This window comes from Lactuca sativa, chromosome 8 (assembly GCF_002870075.4).
Source record: "Lactuca sativa cultivar Salinas chromosome 8, Lsat_Salinas_v11, whole genome shotgun sequence".
Classification (NCBI taxonomy): domain Eukaryota; kingdom Viridiplantae; phylum Streptophyta; class Magnoliopsida; order Asterales; family Asteraceae; genus Lactuca; species Lactuca sativa.
Genome location: NC_056630.2, coordinates 121,612,130 through 121,633,161, shown reverse-complemented (window position 1 = coordinate 121,633,161; position 21,032 = coordinate 121,612,130). Strand labels below are relative to the sequence as shown.

At 34.3% G+C, this 21,032-nt stretch overlaps 2 protein-coding genes across 2 annotated transcripts; both read left to right on the top strand.

The window, feature by feature from the left end:
- Positions 1–11,698: 11,698 nt before the first annotated feature.
- On the top strand, positions 11,699–14,039 carry LOC111884029 (uncharacterized). The gene is made up of 5 exons (XM_023880359.3): positions 11,699–12,620; positions 12,699–12,783; positions 12,855–13,024; positions 13,227–13,501; positions 13,591–14,039. The coding sequence occupies exons 1-5, from the start codon at positions 12,245–12,247 to the stop codon at positions 13,765–13,767; spliced, it is 1,083 nt and encodes a 360-aa protein (XP_023736127.1). The 5' UTR covers positions 11,699–12,244; the 3' UTR covers positions 13,768–14,039.
- A 3,565-nt stretch (positions 14,040–17,604) lies between these two features.
- On the top strand, positions 17,605–18,911 carry LOC111884032 (polygalacturonase inhibitor). Its single transcript, XM_023880362.3, has one exon. It carries the CDS (start codon positions 17,801–17,803, stop codon positions 18,791–18,793), a length of 993 nt encoding a protein of 330 aa, XP_023736130.1. The 5' UTR covers positions 17,605–17,800; the 3' UTR covers positions 18,794–18,911.
- The last annotated feature ends 2,121 nt before the right edge of the window (positions 18,912–21,032 follow it).

Genomic DNA, 21,032 nt, shown 5'->3' with positions numbered 1-21,032 from the left:
TAGTATCATAACAACGAGTATAATAGTGACCAAAGTAAATACAACTATCATAAATATAATCGAGAAAGTTACATGCTTACATGTGTTACATGTTTCAAAATCGATTACAATATAATGATAAAAGAGTTTGTTTGACGTCGTAGCGTTCCATCCTCAAAATCTGGTAGTTACTTGTTTCTATTAATTTCCTGAGAATACAAGTAATTTTAAAGAGTGTCAACAGTTAAGTTGGTGAGTGCATAAGCTATTGTATGTAGAGTTGAAAACCTTTCTTTGTAAATGTAGTGTATGTTCAATAAAATCCAATATTTTCCTTATAAAATGAGTTGTAGTCTTTAAACTCAAAGACCGAAATGTACAGGTATTTACCATACTTATAGTATATGCAGTTTTAAATAAATAAAACCCTTTTGAATGCAAGAATCCCCGTAAACTATATGTGTCGTTGTTTCCCTATGTGAGTTATTATAACCATACAATTGACATAGTAAGCCTATTACGACCTTCTTCGGGAGTCGGAATGTTTTGATATTTGCCACCCCACACCTGCCAGTCTAGCTGTTGCAAGCAGCTAAGGTGCGAGATTGTCAATCCCAATATAGATCTATATACAAGTATCACGCTCTCCATACAGGAGATTATGGTTATAATACATGACTTTAACCAGTACTCTATATAATATAATGAAGTAGTATCTCACAATTTGATTCAACGAGTTTACGTGTAGTGTAAATGAAAACCCTTTTTTTTTTGAAGTATGAATGGAACCTTCCTTAGTATGTTCGTAGTGTTAATGTACCATAAACTATGCCTATTATAGTTTATCATATATGTTTGTAGGGAATGAAAACCCTTATGATGAATGACTATTTTTGTTTCATGAAATTAAACTAACAAGAACTACATTCAACATGTAGTAATTTATTGCTATACACCTTGCTCAACATGTTACAAAGTGTTGATAAACTTGTAAACTGTTTTTACTAGTTTTAACCTTTCTGTCACTGTTCTTAGAAAAATCACTGTAAGTTAAAAATTGAATCTGTAAACTCTGAGAGTTCAAGAAATGTGTCTAGTTTGTTCATAATTTTTATTATAATTTTTAGTGGTCTCTAACTAGTGTGAAAATTCCCCTATACACAGTCTGGTCCGAATTCATTTATGAAATGATAGACAGTTTTGTAAAAATTGTCATAAATTGTAGAAAAATCATATGAATGTGTGCAAGTAGTCATTAGAAAGGTATAAACCTGAACTATTTTCATATTGAACAATTTTGAAAAATATTAAGTTTAAGATTATCAACAGTTCGTGAATAGCTCATAACTTTTCTGTTGAAAGCTGTTGATTGAGTTAGAATGTATTTTAGTGTTGTAACTTATATTCTCCCCATTAAAACATGAAAAGATAGGGGTATGAACTCACCTTGAGTGATTCCCTTAGGTGGTAAGTTGAAGAAGGGGAGTTTCAAGTCAAGACACTTGAAAGATGCTTGAAGATTTGAAGATCCTAAAGACAAATATGTGAATATTTGTGTGAATGATTTATGATTCATGTGAAGAAATATAGAGTATTTAGGAGTTGAATGAAGGAACTTACCCAGAATGGAGGAAATCTCCTGAATACTTTTGTCAAGAAGATCGTGACTGAGAAAGAGGGAGAGAGAAAAGTGTGTTTTTGGTGGAGGCAAATGAGACTTTGAAGGTGAGGAATAAGATCTCTTGGGTGGATTTGGTTAAGGAAATTCTGATGGAGTGTTGGGATGAGTTGAAAAAGGATAACGATTTGACTAGGTAAGGTGTGAATAGTGACATAAAGTGAGTGATTACCTTATGAATAAAATAATGAATCTTAGACATTATTCATAAAAATGTGTTCTAACTCTTCAAGGTTGGATAAAATAGGAGTTTAGGGGGTTTTAGTCATGAGAAATACGAGTTTGAGGGTGTTCCCAACGTCAAATATTCCTAAAATTGCTAAAAGGTTTGAAATGGTCAAAAATCCGGAATGGGGTCCGGATGTCAGGAGCGTTCGTCCGGAGTCAGGAGTGTCAAGAGTGTCTAGAGTTCAAGAGCGTTCGTCCGGAGTCAGGAGTGTCCGGGATTCAGGAGCGTCCGTATGGAGTCAGGATTTTCCGGGGTTCAGGAGCGTCCGTCCGGAGTCAGGAGTGTCAGGAATGTCCGGAGTCAGGAATGTCTGGAGTCAGGAGCGTCTGTCCGGAGTCAGGAGTGTCAGGAATGTACGAAGTCAGGAGTGTCAGGAGTGTCCGAAGTTCAAAGACGTTCGTCCGGTTCTTGAGTTGGCGTTCCGATTCAAGAAGGTTCCGGACCAAGAGGGTCCTTTTGGTTTTTCTCCTTTGGTTTTGAGTTATTTTCAACAAAGGAAGTGGTTGAGAGAGACTTGGGAGAGATTTGAGGATTTGAGATATAAAGAAATATTTGGGAAAGATTTGGGAGAGGGAGAGATTGAGAGAGACTTTGTTTGTAACCTTTGTTAGTGTTTGGCCCCGTAATGCAGGGTTTGTAAACCCCATTATGCCTCGTTATGAGTGTTTTATGCCCTTGAAGGGTATGTAATAGTGCTTTATAGAGTCGTTACATCACTCAACCTGGTTAGGGTTTAGAATTTCTGAACATGTAAAACCTCCGTGTGATACTTTGTATTATAATAGAGAGTTGTACATTAGTAAACATAGAGTAAGTCCTAACATACAAGCACTAACTGAGTTTACCGGTTTGACTCGCTGACTTTGTTTGACTTTGACTTGACCAGAAATTGACGGTTATCACACTTTGCATCGTTGTGGGGGTGGTGTGGGTTGAGTTTCAGGAACCATCTCTTCTTCTTCCGAGTCATCCAACTCATTGACAAGTTAGAATTTTTGTTGGGTTTGGGTTTGAGTTTGGGTTTGGGTTTGGGTTTGACGTTGATTTGGTGAATGTTGATCGAGAAAAATAACAAAGTTTTAAAACATTTGCGGAGTAACATTTGGAACTTGGACCGGGTAATATTGTCTAACATTTTGATATTGAAATTATAGTGGAGATTGAATGAAAGCATCGCGTTGGGGACGATAAAATCCTTGTGATGATGAATCGATAGCAAAAATGTTTTCGAGTAGGGGTGCTTAAACTCGAAACATGAGTTTTTTTTTTCCTTCTATCGGAGGTTGGAGTTTATTGTCAGGATTTATTTTTTTAAAAAAGAAAATAAAGGTCGTAGAGGGTTTGTTTGAAGGTTTGATTGAAGGTAAATAAGTATGAATATTTATAGAGGTTGTAGAGGGTAAATTTTTTTTAACCAATTAGTCGTTAGAAATTAAAAAAAACAAAAAAACAAAAAAAGTTTCACAAGTTACTGTCTTTTAACAGTTAGTTAAAAAAAAGTCTACCCAATCAGCAAAGGAGCGCAAACACGACAACCGATTCCCTCACTCCCTTCCCCGCACAGCCTTACCGCACCGCCGGTGCGGTATAAATCGGAGCGGGAACCTTCCTACGGCTCCTCTAGCGTCCCATTCCGTCCGGCCTTATAAGAGCGAACGGTATAGGCCAAACGAGAAACAACGCAGCTGATGTGGCAGTTGGCGACGGCTGCATAACGGGGGGAACACCGCCCCCCTGCTCGTTGCAACTCGTCGAGGGTGATTCTCGTTGGCGTGGTGACGGGAAGAAACAGAAGAATTGTGACTGTTTGAGTTTTAATTTGCAACGGTTTGAAAAAAATTATTAAAAAAAAAACAATTTATCCTCTAAATACCTCTCATTTTATTAAAAATTTCACACACTTTCTCTTCTCCTCTCTACATACTTTCAATTATCTTAAAAAAAAATATGGATCCTTTCGACTCGTCCGATGATTCAGATGACGATATTTTCTTTAGGATGATGTATCATTATTACACTACTGACCTGCTACAACCAGACCCATCCCCGCTACTAACAAGACGTGCAGAAATCGCGAAGAAGGACATGAACATCTATATCGCGATTACTTTGCGGATAATTGTGTATATGGGGCGAAGGACTTCAAAAGAAGATTTCGTTTGAGTAGGGATGTGTTCTTACGAATCGTCAACGCCTTGGAAAGCCGGTATCGTTTGTTTACTATATTTTTATACAAAATAAATAGAAATGTACTACATGTTTCTTTAATTTTACAACATATGCAATATATTTTTAAACTGTAGTTAATTGATGTTTAGGTACGAATTTTTTTCAATTAAGATATGATGCTAGAGATAAACAGGGGTTTACAACGTTGCAGAAATGTGTTGTGACCATTCGTTTGATGGCTATAGGGGAGTCACCCGACACCATGGACGACTATATGAGAATGTCCGAAAGAACCGCAAGAGAGAGTTTGTATACATTGTCAAGGGGTGTTGTTGAAACTTTTGGAGACGTGTATTTGCGGAAACCTTCGTTGCATGATTTGCAAGAATTGTATGTGGCGCATGAAGAACGTCATGGGTTTTTCGGAATGATTGAAAGCATTGATTGCACACACTAGAAATGGAAAAATTGTTCGGTAGCATGGAAAGGGCAATACGCAAGTGGTCATCACGGATCACCTTCATTGGTGTTAGAGGCTGTCGCTTCTCAAGATTTATGAATTTGACATGCATTTTTTGGGGTTGCGGGTTCCAACAACGACGTCAACGTTCTTGATCATTCGCCAATATTCAACGATCTTTTGAATGGAAAAGCCCCGAATGCTCCTTTCACGGTGAATGGAAACGAATACAAATATGGGTATTACCTTATAGATGGAATATATCATCAGTATTCCACATTAATGAAGGCATTCCGCCACCCGGTTGAAGAACAAGACAATTTTTTTAAGAAAATACAAGGAGTACGTAAGGATGTGGAACGTGCTTTTGGAGTGCTGAAGGCGAAGTGACATACATTCCAACATGCATCACGACCATTGGATTTAGAAACTTTACGATATATCATGTATGCATGTATCATAATGCATAACATGGTAGTAGAAGATAAATGGCGAAATATTACACACTATATCCCAACGGAGCCCAGACATGTTCAGTTTCAAACCAGGAACAACAGATTATTTGCATCGCGAATAGCGTTGTATTTTTTTTTTTTGGATGTTATTTCTTTTTTGTTTTTGGATATTATGTATAATTTAGTCTTTATGTTAATTTTAATCTAAAAAATTTTTTAATTGTTTTTTATAATTTTTAAACATTATGTTTTATTTATTTTTTATATTTAAAAAATATTTGTCTCAATTTAAAAAAAATCAAAATAAATAAAAAATAAATTATAAAATGGAAAAAAAAGTTGGTGTCATAAAAGATACAACATGTTGTCCATTTCCCACTTGGTGTTATAACACCATTGATAATATGACATGTGATATGGCACCAGAATGGTGTTACATTTAGTTCTAAGGTAGGAATGAAAGTGGGTCCAAACCCGGAACCGTTTAACGATATTTTTAAGAATCGGAAACCGGACCGGTATATAGGAACCGGGTCCGGTTTGGTTCCGGGTAAAGTGGGTCTAGAACCGAAAAACCCGGAAATAGGAAAGTGGGTAAAGTAGAACCGGGTCAAATGGGTTTAGAACCGGAAAACCCGAATTTTTTTTTATTACCCATAATCTTTCAATCGTTATAAAAAAATTAACAAACAAAAAATTACATTTAGGTTATTAGGTTATTGACGACATTGATTTATTTAAAAATAAATAAATAAATAAATAAATAGATATAACAATATTGGTTTAAAAAAATGACATTTAGGTCATATCACAGTTAGTTAACTTACGTGTTCATATTGGACTATTGGATAGACAATTAGGCACTTCATACTTTGGATAAGGCATTGTACGTTGATTTATTTATTTATTTGTTTATTTTTTTTAAGAAATTATGTATTTGACTATTGGATAATTTATTTTGGGCTGTGTGTTTTAATTTAAGATATGTTGAAATTCTAAATTGTTAGTTATTTATTTATTTGCAACCACACTAACTTGTTTTTTTTGTATCTTTGACCTTGAAGGCTTCAACTTTGAAAATTTGAACATAAAAGCAAGAGACAAATTTTTTGACATTAGCAATCTTTTAATTTTCATATTTTGTCAACATCTCACAACTTCTCATTATAAATAGGTCCTTCCACCTCTACATTTTCACTTAACTTATTATTCTCTAAGTTGAAGGTTTTGAGTTGTTTTTTTCTTTTCAAGAACATTCATGGAAGCTAACCTCCTAATTCAACTATGTTTCTTTTTAATTTTATACAAATATGCATTTAAAGTAATTGACTAATTTACGTCTTTATACTTCAATTAGGTTCCGTTTTGAATCTATTAGTTTTATAACTTTGATACTTCATTTTTTACATGCTTTAAATCTACCTAGATTTATTTTACTTAATTTGTTTAGCATTTGAATTTGAAGGAGAGGTCCACATGTTGGCAACATTTTGATATGTTGTGGGTAGTAGAAAATGATGGGGTTGAACGAAGGCAAGCAAGGTGTAAGTATTGTTTCGCTACACTTAAAGTCGATCCATCAAGACACGGTACAAGTAGTCTTAATAGACATTGTCATACGTGTGCCAAAAATCCGAATAATATAGCTAGGTAATAAGTTTTGTGCTTTTAATTTATTTGGTAGCATTTTTTTTAATACTAAATATGTTTATTTTTGTTTTATGTATAGAGATTGAAGATGTGTTAACTCGACAAGATGGTCAAGGAATAAGTGTTGTTTTGTTCTTAATTGTTTAAGAATTTTGATTTGAATTGTTTTGAATATTAGACTTTGATTTTGAATTGTTCAATAGGTACCATGAACTTGGACCCAACCATTGTCCCCTTCTTCGCTTGTGTTATGTTCTTTTCATTGTTATTTTACCACAACATAGATAAAAAGAAACATTCATTAAAATGATTATTAAAATGACGAAAACCATTGATTAAAATAAAAGTAATAAAAAAATAATAAAGTGGAATGTGGATGTGCATGCATTGATTAAAATATCATTCATTTATACTTGTTTACACCAAGTAAATTTGATTCAAGTTCAAAAACATTAATCAACCAAAACAAACACTTACAAACCAATAATCATTTATCAACAAAAAAAAAACAAAAATAGTATAACTACTCGTTAATATCTATCGGCCTTTTTCCATTTCCATTTTGGGTGCATATGGCGTCTTCCAACTCTAATACATATCATAAAAAAAATTAATATGAAAGTTAGCATATAACCAATGTTTTGTTATTAGATAATAAAATGAATTTGTTTGCTACCTTTAGCTACATCATCATCTTTAAGAATGTCATCGATGTTGTCAACAATTGGTTTCTTTGATTTCCTCACCCAATCTTGGGTGCAAACCAAAGCCTCTATTATAGGTGCGGACAAGTTTGCTCGGTAACTATCAATTATGCGACCGCTTGTACTAAAAGCGGACTCGGAAGCCACAGTAGATATTTGAATGCCCAAAAGATCTAATAACATAAACATATAATGTTAAATTATACTACATTATAATAAAAAATATAAGTAATTAAAATTATACCTTTTGCCATCCGCGAGAGAATTGGGTAACGAGATGTGTTATTTTTCCACCAAACCAATATATCAAAGTCCTTAACGCCTTGGGTTTGTCCTTCGTTCAAGTATCGTGTTAATTCCGTTTCCTTTGAAGCCGAGGAATTCACCGATTGAGCAAAATAGTCACCCACAAAGTCGTCATCATCATCAATATGCACGGCATCTTGACTACCACCAGTTTCAAATGGTACATTAGAGTTGGTATTGTAACAATTAAAAAAGTTCTCAAATCTCGATTCAATATCCTTGATTAAAGACTTAGTCTTCGCAGTAATATCTAATTCGGAAAGGGGTTTATTTTCCGGCATCTTGTACTTGATCAATGTTTCAAAAGCATGTCTAAGAAATTCTGTCTTCATTCGCGGATCCAAGATAGTCGCAAAGTACATGTAGTCATTCAAAATTTCAAAATCTCCCCAATACTTCTCATATTTGTCTATCATATCCTTCCCAATTGAATAAAATCGTTTGTTTTTTGACCAAACCCGTATATGTTTGTAAATGTCACATACTTCTCCAAAAAACCGATTTGCCAATGGTTTTGAAGTCGTCGACACCAATTCTGTTTTCACCTTGAACTTCTCAAGAAAGGAGACCATTGCTCGACAAGTTACAAAATCTTCACTCACGGGGGTTACCACATCTCGTGCAAAGGAACAATCTATCAAAAAAAAGTTACAAAAAAAAAATAATATATCATTTTGGGGGGCTGTAAATGACTCTGTACATATGCAAATAAGGTGTTTCCAAAGTCTATAACTATTGCCAAACAGTGAAATACAATTTAAAAAAAAAATCAGCCCAAACAGATTCATAACGAAGTAGATATGACAGTTTAAAGTTAACGAAAAATTCTAAAATAATGCTGTTAACATATTCAAAACAGCTTTGATATATCATTTTTCAAGGGCTGTAACTTACTCAAAACACATGCAAATTAGGTGTTTCCAAAGTCTATAACTATTGCCAAACAGTGAACTACAATTTAAAAAAAAAATCAGCCCAAACGGATTAATAACGAAGTAGATATGACAGTTTAAAGTTAATGAAAAATTCTAAAATAATGCTATTAACATATTCAAAACAGCTTTGATATATCATTTTTCGAGGGCTGTAACTTACTCAAAACACATGCAAATTAGGTGTTTCCAAAGTCTATAACTATTGCCTAACAATGAACTACAACTTAAAAAAAATAAGCCCAAACGGATTCATAACGAAGTAGATATGACAGTTTAAAGTTAACGAAAAATTCTAAAATAATGTTGTTAACATATTCAAAACAGCTTTGATATATCATTTTTCGAGGGCTGTAACTTACTTAAAACACATGCAAATTAGGTGTTTCCAAAGTCTATAACTATTGCCAAACAATGAACTACAATTTTAAAAAAAATCAGCCCAAACGGATTCATAACGAAGTAGATATGACAGTTTAAATAGGGCTAAAAATTCAGCAAGAATGCAGAAAAAAATTACCTTCCATTTCATACTCGTAGAAAGCTTTTTCTAAATCCACCGCGATCTTCAATAAGTCGTAAGTTGAGTTCCAACGAGTGGGACAATCGTTGCACAAAAATTTGGTTGATTCCACCCCGACGGTTTTCATGCACTTTTTAAATAAAGCAATCCGTTGTGTGGACTTTATAATATATCTTACGGCGTCTTGCAAACATTTAACACTCTCGTCATTTTTATTCATCCCGTCTCTCACAATTAGATTGATAATGTGTGCCATACACCTAATGTGAAAGTGTTTTCTTTCATTGTACAAGTTTGGTAATTTTTTTTAGAAACTCTATTGCTCTGTCATTAGAACTTGCATTATCAACCGTACAAGTCATGACATTTTTAATACCCCACCCTTGAATACATTTCAACACTTCTTTTCCGATATCTTCCCCCCGTTGACTATCTAATTTTTTAAAGTTGATTATCCTTTTGTGCATCTCCCAGTTATCATCAATAAAGTGTGCGGTAATGACAATATAATGCACCCTTTTACTCGGACTTGTCCAACAATCGGTGGTCAAATGAACCGTGTTAAGTGGATTACATAAGAATGTTACTAACTTATTTCTTTCTTCTTGATAATAAAGTGACACTTTTTTTGAAATTGTTGTTCGACAAGGTACAACCACCTTCCCGTTTAGTGCGTTTGTGTATTCAATAAAGACCTCATTTTCTACAAATTTAAAAGGTAGACCACCCACTACAAACAAATTCAACATAGCCTTTTTAATTCGTTTGTCGTCATGTTTCCAAGTGCTAACACTACCCTCCCCGTTTGGTTCTTTTTTAAATTGTAATGTTTGTTGGTTTTTCAAATTCTCGGGGTTTTGCTTACAATTCTTTGCATGCTTATTTAAGCTAGACGTACCGGTATTATTCCCGTCGGCTTTGAGAACCCTCTCGCACCATTTGCACTTTCCATGCCGAACTCCATCAATAAAAATCTTCTCAAATGATTTCCAACAATCGGACCTTGTTTTGCCTACTCTTTTTCTCTTTTGTGTTGGTTCCTCATTGATTTCTTGTTGAGTGTTGTCAACAAACACCTCGTCATCATCAAGCTATAATAGATAATAATAAAAACACAATTAAAATACAATAACACAATTTAATTCATAAACTTGGCCTACAATACATGACAATTAAGTCTCATCAATACTTGAACCACAAAAAATAACACAAATTGATTCATAAATTTGACCTACAATACATGACAATTAAGATTATGTCTATTAAGTAAATCATAAATAGTCCAGTGAAAAAGGTGAAACAACATCTATATTTTAGGGATATTAAGTGGGTCACTGAGATACCCTTGCTAGGAAATAGGTGCATGAAACAAATGTGTTAACTAAGCACATGCTGGGTAAGTGGGTATTATGCAACTTTATGAATTTAAAATGACAATTTTATCCTTTGATTATCAAGTCTTTACCAAAAATGTTAGGGGTATTTATGTGGAATTGTGGATTAACAGAAAGCCATTGATAAGCATATGTCACGTGTTTCTTATACCTTTTCTTCTTTTCTAAAGTTTCAAGATAGACAAGTTGTATTTTGACTTTAGGAATCAAATTGTTTGACCAAAAAGGTCAAACTGCACAAAATCAAGATTGGAACTTAATTGTGTATCTTCATTGTATTTTGACTTTAGGAATCAAATTGTTTGACCAAAAAGTTGTATTTTGACTTTAGGAATCAAATTGTTTGAATGTCTAGTAAATCCAAACGTCCACCATTGTTGCAATCACAGTGAAGGGCAAAAAAAAAAAAAAAAACGAGTTGTGTATCTTCACAAGACATGAAATCAAAATTCTTGACACTTACTTGTGTATCTTCATTGTTATCTATCCAATTGTCCACCATTGTCAATCACAAAGAGGAATTGTTGTTGTCGTCGATCACAATTGTCCACCAATTTGTTGTCGTCGATCACAGGAAGGGCAAAAAAAAAAAACGAGATGGAACGTGAGGATCCAAAAAGAGTCGTCCCAAGTAGGGATGAAGATCGTTGATCACATATAAGGGCCAAACTTCCGATGCTGAGCAGAGGAAAAAAGTCGTCACTCGAATGTAGAATTGTCAATCAAATAAGAGGGATAACTCTTCAGTTCCGGTTCTTTTACCCTTACCGGTTCTTGGACACTAAATCGGTTCCTTGGCCCACTAAACCCGAGTTCGGTTTTTTTAAACATATCCGGTTCAAAAACCCGGATAACCCGGACCCGTTGGACCCATACCCGAAATACCCGGAACCCGGTTAAGAGTAATTTTGGAACCCAATACCCGGACCGTTTAAGCATTTTCCGGTTATACCGGTTCCGGTTCCGATTCTGGTCCGAGTTTCCGGTTTTATAACTCATCCCTAGTATAAGGGAGTCGATGATTGATTTTGATGATAATTATTCTTTAAAAGGAATACAATAATTAACTACAAATGTAAAGGTAATCATTTGACAACGCATCCAAAGTTCCAAACACACCTATAACTCCGCTGTTTTCAAACCGATCGAATTAGGTTACGTTTGTAAATCTTTGAAGTTAGGTTTAATCGCAATTGACCAAAACCAAGAAATCAGATAGCGACGGAGACGTGGGTGTTAAAAAGGCCTTATCCACGCTGTCACGTCAGCAGCATATACTCGGTATTCTACTTATCCCCGCCCACAGTTTTCTCGGTTCCACCTTCTTTCTCCCATCGTCCCCCTTCGGTGTTTGCAACCAATATTTTTCCTAATCCATTTCTTGATTTCCTCTCATCAATGCTTAATCCTAATCCCTTAAAACCCACTCAACAACTCGATGAATCGGTCTCTTTATTCTCTTCTTGACCCATCGAAACCGTTTATTCCATCGTTTCCAGATCCTAGTGCACAATTTTAGCCTAGTTTCTCGTTTGGGTTCTTTCAAATTGACGAGTTTTGATACGAAATCGTATCTTTTGGTGAATGTACGAGGCTTCGAAATCGAATCTCAGATTGTGGTGTATTGATTGATAACCTAATATTTGGTGAATTCAAGTGTGCTCTGTTCTGATCGGTGGGTCTGCTTTCAAGTTGAATTAAATTCATAAAAACTGAATCTTGAAAAAATTTCAAGGGTTTCTTGGTTTGATTTCAAGTTTTGAGTATGGTGGCTATAAAAATTGGGATGCTTCACTATGTATTGGACCATGTATATGGTGCATTCATGCACAGAACAAAACTAAGCACACCGTTCTTTTCAAGAGGATGGGGTGGCACAAAGCTTGATCTTTTAGAACGAATGATTCGACAGATTTTCCCAGTAGTTGAAGGCCAAAATTGGCCTCCAAGATTGATTCAACCCGTTTGGAAAACAGTTTGGGAAACCAAAAGTGCTTGTTTGAAAGAAGGTGTTTTCAGGACCCCTTGTGATGAACAACTTATCAATGCATTGCCTCCTGAGAGTCACATTGCAAGAGTTGCTTTTCTAGCCCCAAAATTTGTCCCAACTCACAAAATGGCTTGTGTTGTTCATCTCGCAGGTATACACCATTAAAACATAAAATTTACTGTTTCCGATATGATGATTGGATTTGAAATTCTTTGATTATGAACTTTAGGTACTGGGGACCATAGTTTTGAGCGAAGGTTGCGACTTGGTGGGCCACTTTTGAAGGAAAATATAGCAACAATGGTTCTTGAGAGGTAATAACCAATTCCTTTATTGATTTTCGCTTCCCACATCTTATCTTTTATTCTTTTTTAAAATTGTGTAGCCCTTTTTATGGACAAAGGCGCCCATTTCTGCAAAGTGGGTCAAAATTGTTATGTGTGAGTGATTTGCTGTTATTAGGAAGAGCTACCATTGAAGAAGCACGCAGTCTCCTACATTGGTTGGATTCTGAAGCAGGTTTTGGTAAAATGGGCGTTTGTGGTCTAAGCATGGGTAACTTTTCAACTCTAATACTATCTTTTAAGGGCAAACGAGTCAAATCACTTTGTTTTTACACAAAAATTAGGGCCAAAGGGCAACACTTTATTTGAAAACGATACAGTAGCGAAATGCATAAGCTCTGAAATTTCTTCTACATAGATATCAAGAAATGTAAAGCTTTCAAGGTCTTTTAGGGTTTGTTTATGGTGTTTAGGTGGAGTACATGCTGCCATGGTTGGATCATTACATCCTACACCTATTGCTACATTTCCATTTCTATCCCCGCATTCTGCTGTTGTGGCATTCTGTGAAGGGGTATTAAAGCATGCAACAGCATGGGAAGCACTAAGAGATGATCTTTCAGTGCATAATGCTGGTATGACACTTGATGAAGTAAGAGAGCGGATGAGAAACGTATTGTCTCTCACAGATGTCACACGTTTCCCAATACCCAAAAACCCTGACGCTGTTATTCTTGTTGCAGCCACTGTAAGCACCCCATATATAGGCCCCTGATTTGAACCCTAATACTATGTTTTATGAGTGTAAATTCAAATTTTGGTGTTGGTGTTTGTTAGGATGATGGATACATACCCAAACACTCAGTGTTGGAGGTGCAAAGAGCTTGGCCAGGATCTGAAGTGAGATGGGTGACAGGTGGACATGTGTCATCGTTCATTCTTCACAATGGGGAGTTCAGAAGAGCCATTAGAGACGGGTTAAACAGATTACAGTGGAAGGAGTCTCCTTTATGATATTGTCAGGTGTGAATGAAAAGACAAACAAGATACTAACCTGTAAAGTTGATACAAAACAGGAAGGAATAGATTTGTCTTGTACATTGTTGTGCTGAGTGGTTTGATTTTAACAATTTGATTATCTTCATTTGATTTTAAATGATTTAGTCTTTGTAACTCCTGTAATTGATATATTATTTTGGTTTTGTTTTAATCAAATTAACTAGGATATTGCTGAAATTAAAGATCAAAATGACAAATAAAATGTCTGTCTTTGCAGTTTTTGTTGATTATCTGTTTCAGGCAACTTGGTCAAAAGCATAATTTAGTCTTGTAGAACTAAGAATTTATTATTGATTTGTATATTTATCCTTTTATTTTCATCATGAATTTGTGAGTAGCTAAGCCACTTAACTATTATTTTGACACTATTTAGCCTATTTTTGGTCATAAAGTGATCAGAGCTATACAAAACTATTACTTACCCTCAAACTTGAAAGGATCTTGGTGGTGAAATGAGGAAGTTCAAAATCCAAGTTAAGGTAACACAAATGTGTTACAAGGGCATTCTTGTGTAATGAATGGGAAAAAGGGCTAGGACGAATAAAAGATGCAAGGAGGCCAAAAAAGATGCAAAAAGTGGTGCCCAAAGTGAAATATATGACATACGAAGAGATGTATATGAGGTTGGATATTAAAGGATGGGAGAATGAAATTTACAAGTTATCAAAATCTAGATAGAGAAGAAAAAAGCGACATGAAATGTCAGTTATATATATGACATGACAGTGGTTGAATTCTAGTGAAAGATGTTAATCTTAAGGGGAGATGGAGTAGTTACTTTTCATTCTTTATTTACGAGACAACATTGTTTAAGATGGAGAGAATGGAGAGGGCATTGAAGGGCGAACAACATACATACAATGAATGCTTATGCATGGATATTAAAAGTGAGAAAGTGAAATAGGACTTATACAGGATTAGGAAGAACAAAGTTGTACACTATGGCATTGCCTTGAGTAATTGGAAATGTGACTACAGGTAAACCTTTTTCAACACTATTTAAAAGCATGCCTAGGCGTCAGGGAGTGGATATCTACAATTGTGATATCGATTTGTAAGAATGAAGGTGACACCTATAGTTATGGCAACAATCAAGGTATAAGCTTCTTAGTCATACCATGAAACTATGTGAAGAGAGTGTTTGAAGGCAGGTTACAATGTGAAATATTCGTAACCAAAACTAAATACGTGGGAGGTCAACGAATAAGACAATCCACCTTCTCAGGCGCCTTTGTCTTTCCTCCTTATGCGCCTTATGGGGAAAATATAGAAAAAAATATCTAGAGATATACACATGGTGTTTACTGAACTTGATAAAACATATGATAATACATCAGTGAGATGATTTGGAGGAACCTCGAAGACAGATTTATGTCTGAACGAGAAATAACGTGGAAGACAGATTTATATCCCAAGATGATTTGGTGGGACCTGGTCCTAGTCCTATGGAGATATGTCGGGCTATTCACAATATGTATTTATTGACATTCAGAAACTTATGTCCGAACAACGGTGGGCGACTGAGAGTCTTTCCTAGAGGAAAAAGGATCCACCACGAATCTTCCTTACATTTCCGTTGACTATCAATGAGGTTTCTCATGACATCTCGAGATTAGTGACATGGTTTATGCTTAGGCTAGGAGGTAGACACGATAACAAGACTAAATCCTTGGTTGTATATTAGGACAACTTTGACAAAAAAAAGGCTATAGATTAATACCAACAAGATGAAATAACTTTGTTATAATTTTAGCAAAGAGTGTGAGCGTAATAGTGAGAGACTACAATGAGGCTCAAGTAATACGCTCAAAGAGATCCACAAGAAATGGGATTTAGAGGACGATGTTACACACCACATAGAGATGAGATGGTTAAAGTGGAGGTTGCCACATGAGTTTGTTAAAATTGAAGGGAAAATTGTATAAAGCTGCATCATCCTGGCTATGTTCTAGGGATCAATATGTTAGCCAAAAAAGAAGAAGCATGAGAGAAAGTAGAAAGTTGTGCAATGAGGATGCTACGATGGACAAGTAATAGAATAATATTACACATGTTAACTTTCAGTAAATAGGAATATGCTGGAAATGGCGCCTATCATTGGAAAAATAGGGAATGAAGATTAATGTGGTCCATACATGTATAGAGGATGTAAAAGTAACGGACAACTATGGTAAAGAGGGTGAAGACTTTCATCATCATTTCGGAGGGGAGGAGAGGTGACCGATGAGGAGGTGTGAAAAAAACTTAAGGTTAGACCTGAAAGAGTTGACATTTTCGGAGAAACTTAACCTTAAATATGAACAGTGTTGTAAAACTCGCCAAGTTGGCCGATTACTCAGCCCAGTACTTCCTACTCGGCCCCTTACCGAAACGAGTTATAGAATTTGAGTACTCCCCAATTGACCTCTTACTAAAGCAAACATTATTGTAAAACTCAGTCAACTCGGTGATTAATATGTATAATATACTTAATAATTTATTATTTAACACACATGTGATTATTAGTCTCTCTCTCTCTCTCTCGCTCTCTCTCTCTCTCTATATATATATATATATATATATATATATATATATATATATATATATATATATATATATATATATATATATATATATATATATATATATATATATAGAGAGAGAGAGAGAGCGAGAGAGAAAGAGATAGGTTCAAATGTTTTCACTATCTATTTGTGCATGTATGATTGATTCTGGACCAATCATTTTAGTTATTTTAAGAAAGTAATTAATGCATATTAAATGCTGAAGATGTAATTAATATCCATTATATCTTCAACATTTAATATGCATTAATTATTTTCTTAAAATAACTAAAATGATTGGTCCAAAATCAATCATACATGCACACAATAGATAGTGAAAACAAAATAACCTAACCCTATATATATATATATATATATATATATATATATATATATATATATATATATATATATATATATATCTTAAATTTTCAGTAATTATATTTCAAAATGAGGTCATTGTGTGTTTTTCAGTTTTGTGTATTAAAATGTATTTAATTTTGCTATATATTTCAATCAAGTTATGATTTTGACATATATAATTTTTCTAAAAGTATTTTTATATGAATTACCGAATTCGAGTATTTCCCGGATACTTGTTACTCCGCAGTCGACCGAACAAATACCGAATAGCAAATTCTACAACTTTTGATATAATGCAGTGAAAACTTAAAATTATGATAGTTAAATAGGATAGATCTTAGTTTCCATATTTTAGTATGTTATTTTTTTGAGTTTATTATTACGTTATTTATTATCATAATTATTCCACTTTAAGAGCTATGGTTTGTATCATTTTATTCAATCTCCCCTTAGCAATATCTCTAAAGTAATGATACGAATGAAAGAGTTTGACACTTCCCAAAAGATAACTTAAGCTATGAAGGGGAGAAGGGTTAAAATAAAGATAGTTGAGTAGTTTTATTAATATATTTTTGATTGTCTTATTTATTCTATTTTTTGATATTCATATCTACTGTCTGTATCATTTTATTAAATCAACCCCCACCCACACACTCAACTTTTCTTATTCAGTATTTTTTGGTTCTCTCTTCATGTTAGTGATCTTCAATGAAAATATTCTATCTAGCCTTGGGTAATTGTTACACCTTAGATATGCATCTTTGTTTTCCAAAACCAGCTGAGCTATGGCCTATATCTCATGGTGCAAGATTATATTTATATTTTATTACCTTTTCTAGTGAAACTCGCTTTCAACCGCTTCAACACACTTATTATACATATGAAGATTAAAAAGATCCTGAAGTTTGTATGTTTCGACCAAAAGTTTACAAAGCTGGGTTGTTGATGAACGTAAAAATCACAAACTATAAACTATGATCAACATCTTTTACAATTGCAATGATGGTTTTGAAACACATTATAAAGATCTAATTTAACTTTTCCATATCTATAAATACGCCTTTCCACAGTTAAAATTTCATATGAAAATGAAGACATCTTTCTTCACCATTGCTCTTCTCTCCCTCTTCCTCTCCCTTTACCCTTCTCTCTCCCAACGTTGCAACAAAAAAGACGAAAAAATCCTTCTCAGAATCAAAAAATCATTTGGAAATCCCGATGTCTTAACAACTTGGACCAAAGAAATCGACTGTTGTTCATGGTACTCTGTGCAATGTGACGAGTACACCGATCGTATCAGTGCACTCACCATCTTCTCCGGCAACATCTCCGGTCGAATCACAGAGGCCATCGGCAACCTCCCTTACCTCGAAACCCTAATTTTGCGGAAGCTCACAAATCTCACCGGCCAAATTCCGTCTTCAATTGCCAAACTCACCAAACTCAAAACTCTCACCATTAGCTATACAAATATCTCCGGCCCCATCCCTTCTTTCCTCAGTCAAATCAAAAGCTTAGCGACACTGGATTTATCGTACAATGGTTTCACCGGAACAATCCCGCCGGAGCTCTCTTTGTTGCCAAAACTCCGAACACTTCGCCTGGACAGGAATAGACTAACCGGAACAATTCCTGAGTCGTTTGGGAATTTCACCGGAAGGCTTCCGGCGATTTATCTATCTCATAACCTACTGAATGGAAGTGTACCCCAGTCAATGGCTCAGGTGAACTTCACGGCGTTAGATTTGTCCAGAAACAGGCTCATGGGAGACTTGTCGGTGTTTTTTGGGATGAATAAGACGATTAAAGCTGCTAATTTTTCGAGGAACTTGTTTGAGTTTAACTTCTCGAATTTGAATCAGTTTCCGGAGAGCTTGTCGGTGTTAGATTTGAATCATAACAGGATATATGGGAGTTTGCCGGCGACGTTGACAGGACTAAAATTGCAGACGTGGAACGTTAGTTTCAATAGACTGTGTGGTGAAATTCCGACCGGCGGAAGTTTGCAGAAGTACGATAGCTCGGCGTATTTTCATAACCAGTGCCTGTGTGGCTCTCCATTGCCTGCATGCTAATAAAATTCAAGAATATCTTCATAACTTCTAGAAGCTTTTATTTATTTCTATTTTATAGTTGTAAAGTTGCTTTGAGAAGTTAATAAAAATATGTTCAAAATTTATAGTTATTGAGTTTTTCGTTAGGGAATCCATACTACTCGAAGAAACCGTTATCTTATATTTATGTCTAGATAAAATAATTTTATCTCTTGATCATATTTAAAATAATGTTTTCTCACCGACATTTGTGATATTAGAAAACCTCAACATATTATGATGTATGAAAAAATCATGTTATTTTTTTTTATATAAAAAACTATTTTATTTTCTGATTTTATATAATAAAATATTTTTATGTATTGATTTTGTACAAAAAAAAAACCTTTATTTTCCTCTTTATGTTTTTGTATTTTTCTTTTGAGAAATGATAATTGATAAATATCTTATTAATTTCAAGAAAAAATGGTATAAGTGCATAATTTTTCATTGTTTTCTATTATCATTTTCTTTTTCTTTTTTGATTGACTATTTTGTTGCTCAAAATTTATGAATATTATCATACGTTTAGCCATTGTCCAATAAGAGAAGTTTTCGAGAAGAAAAATACAGTTTGCTTTCTTGATTCTTAATTTTGTGATGTTGTATTTATCTTTATATATGGAATCAATGATATATTTACCAATTATCTCAAGGGTTTCATTGGTAATCCCTCTCCTAAAATATATTCACTTCGTTCCTTGGTTCCTTGGTCGTTTTCTCTTTCTCTCTCTTCTTGGGACCCTTTTTGTTATAATCTCCATTTATCCATCACTTTGAGTTTGTTATGATTGACCCCCATGAGGTACACTTTCCTTCCATGACACACACCTTGGTTAGCTATAATGTGCTCATGATCATGGTCTCCAACTTCATATATCATCATCGAAAAGTCTTACTACTTATTTTGATGTCGATTGAGGGGTTGCCTTGTCGTCTCCACATCCGGGAACTTTATTTTTATGGGTGACAACCACAACCCTTGTTCATCAGAGTGTGTGTATTATTTCTCCTTCTGGTGTCAAAGCTAAATACATAGGGTGGTAATCTAGTCATCAAAACATCTTGGGTTTGCAATGTCATCTGCGAACTCCATTGCCTTAACACCAAGGTCATCATTTTCTATTGTAACAACTTCAATTTTCAAGTTTCATTTGCCCGTTATAGGTTATTGTGTTGCAACCTTCTTGTTCCTCTTTGTTGTGCTTGTTTTATTTGACTCATACACGTACTCCTCTTTTATTGGTGTCATTGCAAATCTATGTTTCACATTGCAAAGGGCATTTATTGGCATTTATTGAAACAGTCGTCTATCCACATGTAAACTACCAACTTCGATCTCCCAATACCCGGTTCATATAGGATTTAGGGTTTGATGTGATATTGATTTTAAAAATAAAATGTAAAATGTAAAATAGACTTATTTTATTAGAATGTGTGATGCTAAGCAAAAATAAACAAATAAATAAATAAAAATAAATGAACTTCAATGACTTTTTGGTATTTACATTTTCATAATTTCATTGCTTATTACCTTGCATCCATGTAAATAGTAAATATTTATTTTTGCATCTTTTTAACGATAGGTAACCACATTGTTGAAGTATGTGGGATCCGAACCTAAAACAATTCATTTTGAAATACTTATAATTCTCTAGCAATTAATCGACACTATTTCACCCCAAGATTAAAACATGTAAGATTCAAACGTAAGAACTTTTTAGACAACTCGTTTTGCGTGTCAACATAACAAAGATTACATACAAACTAAAATCCAAATATGATACAATTATAGAATCAGTAACACCGTGCATATTTTTTTACTTTTCCTTTGACGATTCTAGTCAATCCAGCAGTTAGTGGAGTACAAAAGTTTGCGAGTACAAATGACATCGAGGATCCTTTTGTTATGTAAAATTTAATGATTACTTTGGTGTATATTTTATATTGTTACGTTATTAAGTATGAATTTGCTTGTTTATTTTTATACTTGCAATCTTCTAATTTTGGTTATAAACTTGCATTGTAAACGATTTTTGTTTTGTTTTGTTCTTTAGCACCAATAATTAGTTTTTTAGTTTCAAATAAAAGTGGTTACAATTCCTCATAAGTTAAGAATCAAAATAAACTTTATCGTTTAATCTGACGAACTAAAAAGGCTTCAAATACAAATACATAAAACCATTCACGTCTTCAATCGAGTAAACTTTGTATGATAAAT

Bases quoted from the DNA above. Each gene is read 5' to 3' on its own strand.
- LOC111884029 (XM_023880359.3), top strand. From the start codon at position 12,245: ATGGTGGCTATAAAAATTGGGATGCTTCACTATGTATTGGACCATGTA. The intron at 12,784-12,854 runs GTAATAACCAAT...AAAATTGTGTAG, and splicing joins GCAACAATGGTTCTTGAGAG to CCCTTTTTATGGACAAAGGC. The intron at 13,025-13,226 runs GTAACTTTTCAA...TATGGTGTTTAG, and splicing joins CGTTTGTGGTCTAAGCATGG to GTGGAGTACATGCTGCCATG.
- LOC111884032 (XM_023880362.3), top strand. From the start codon at position 17,801: ATGAAAATGAAGACATCTTTCTTCACCATTGCTCTTCTCTCCCTCTTC.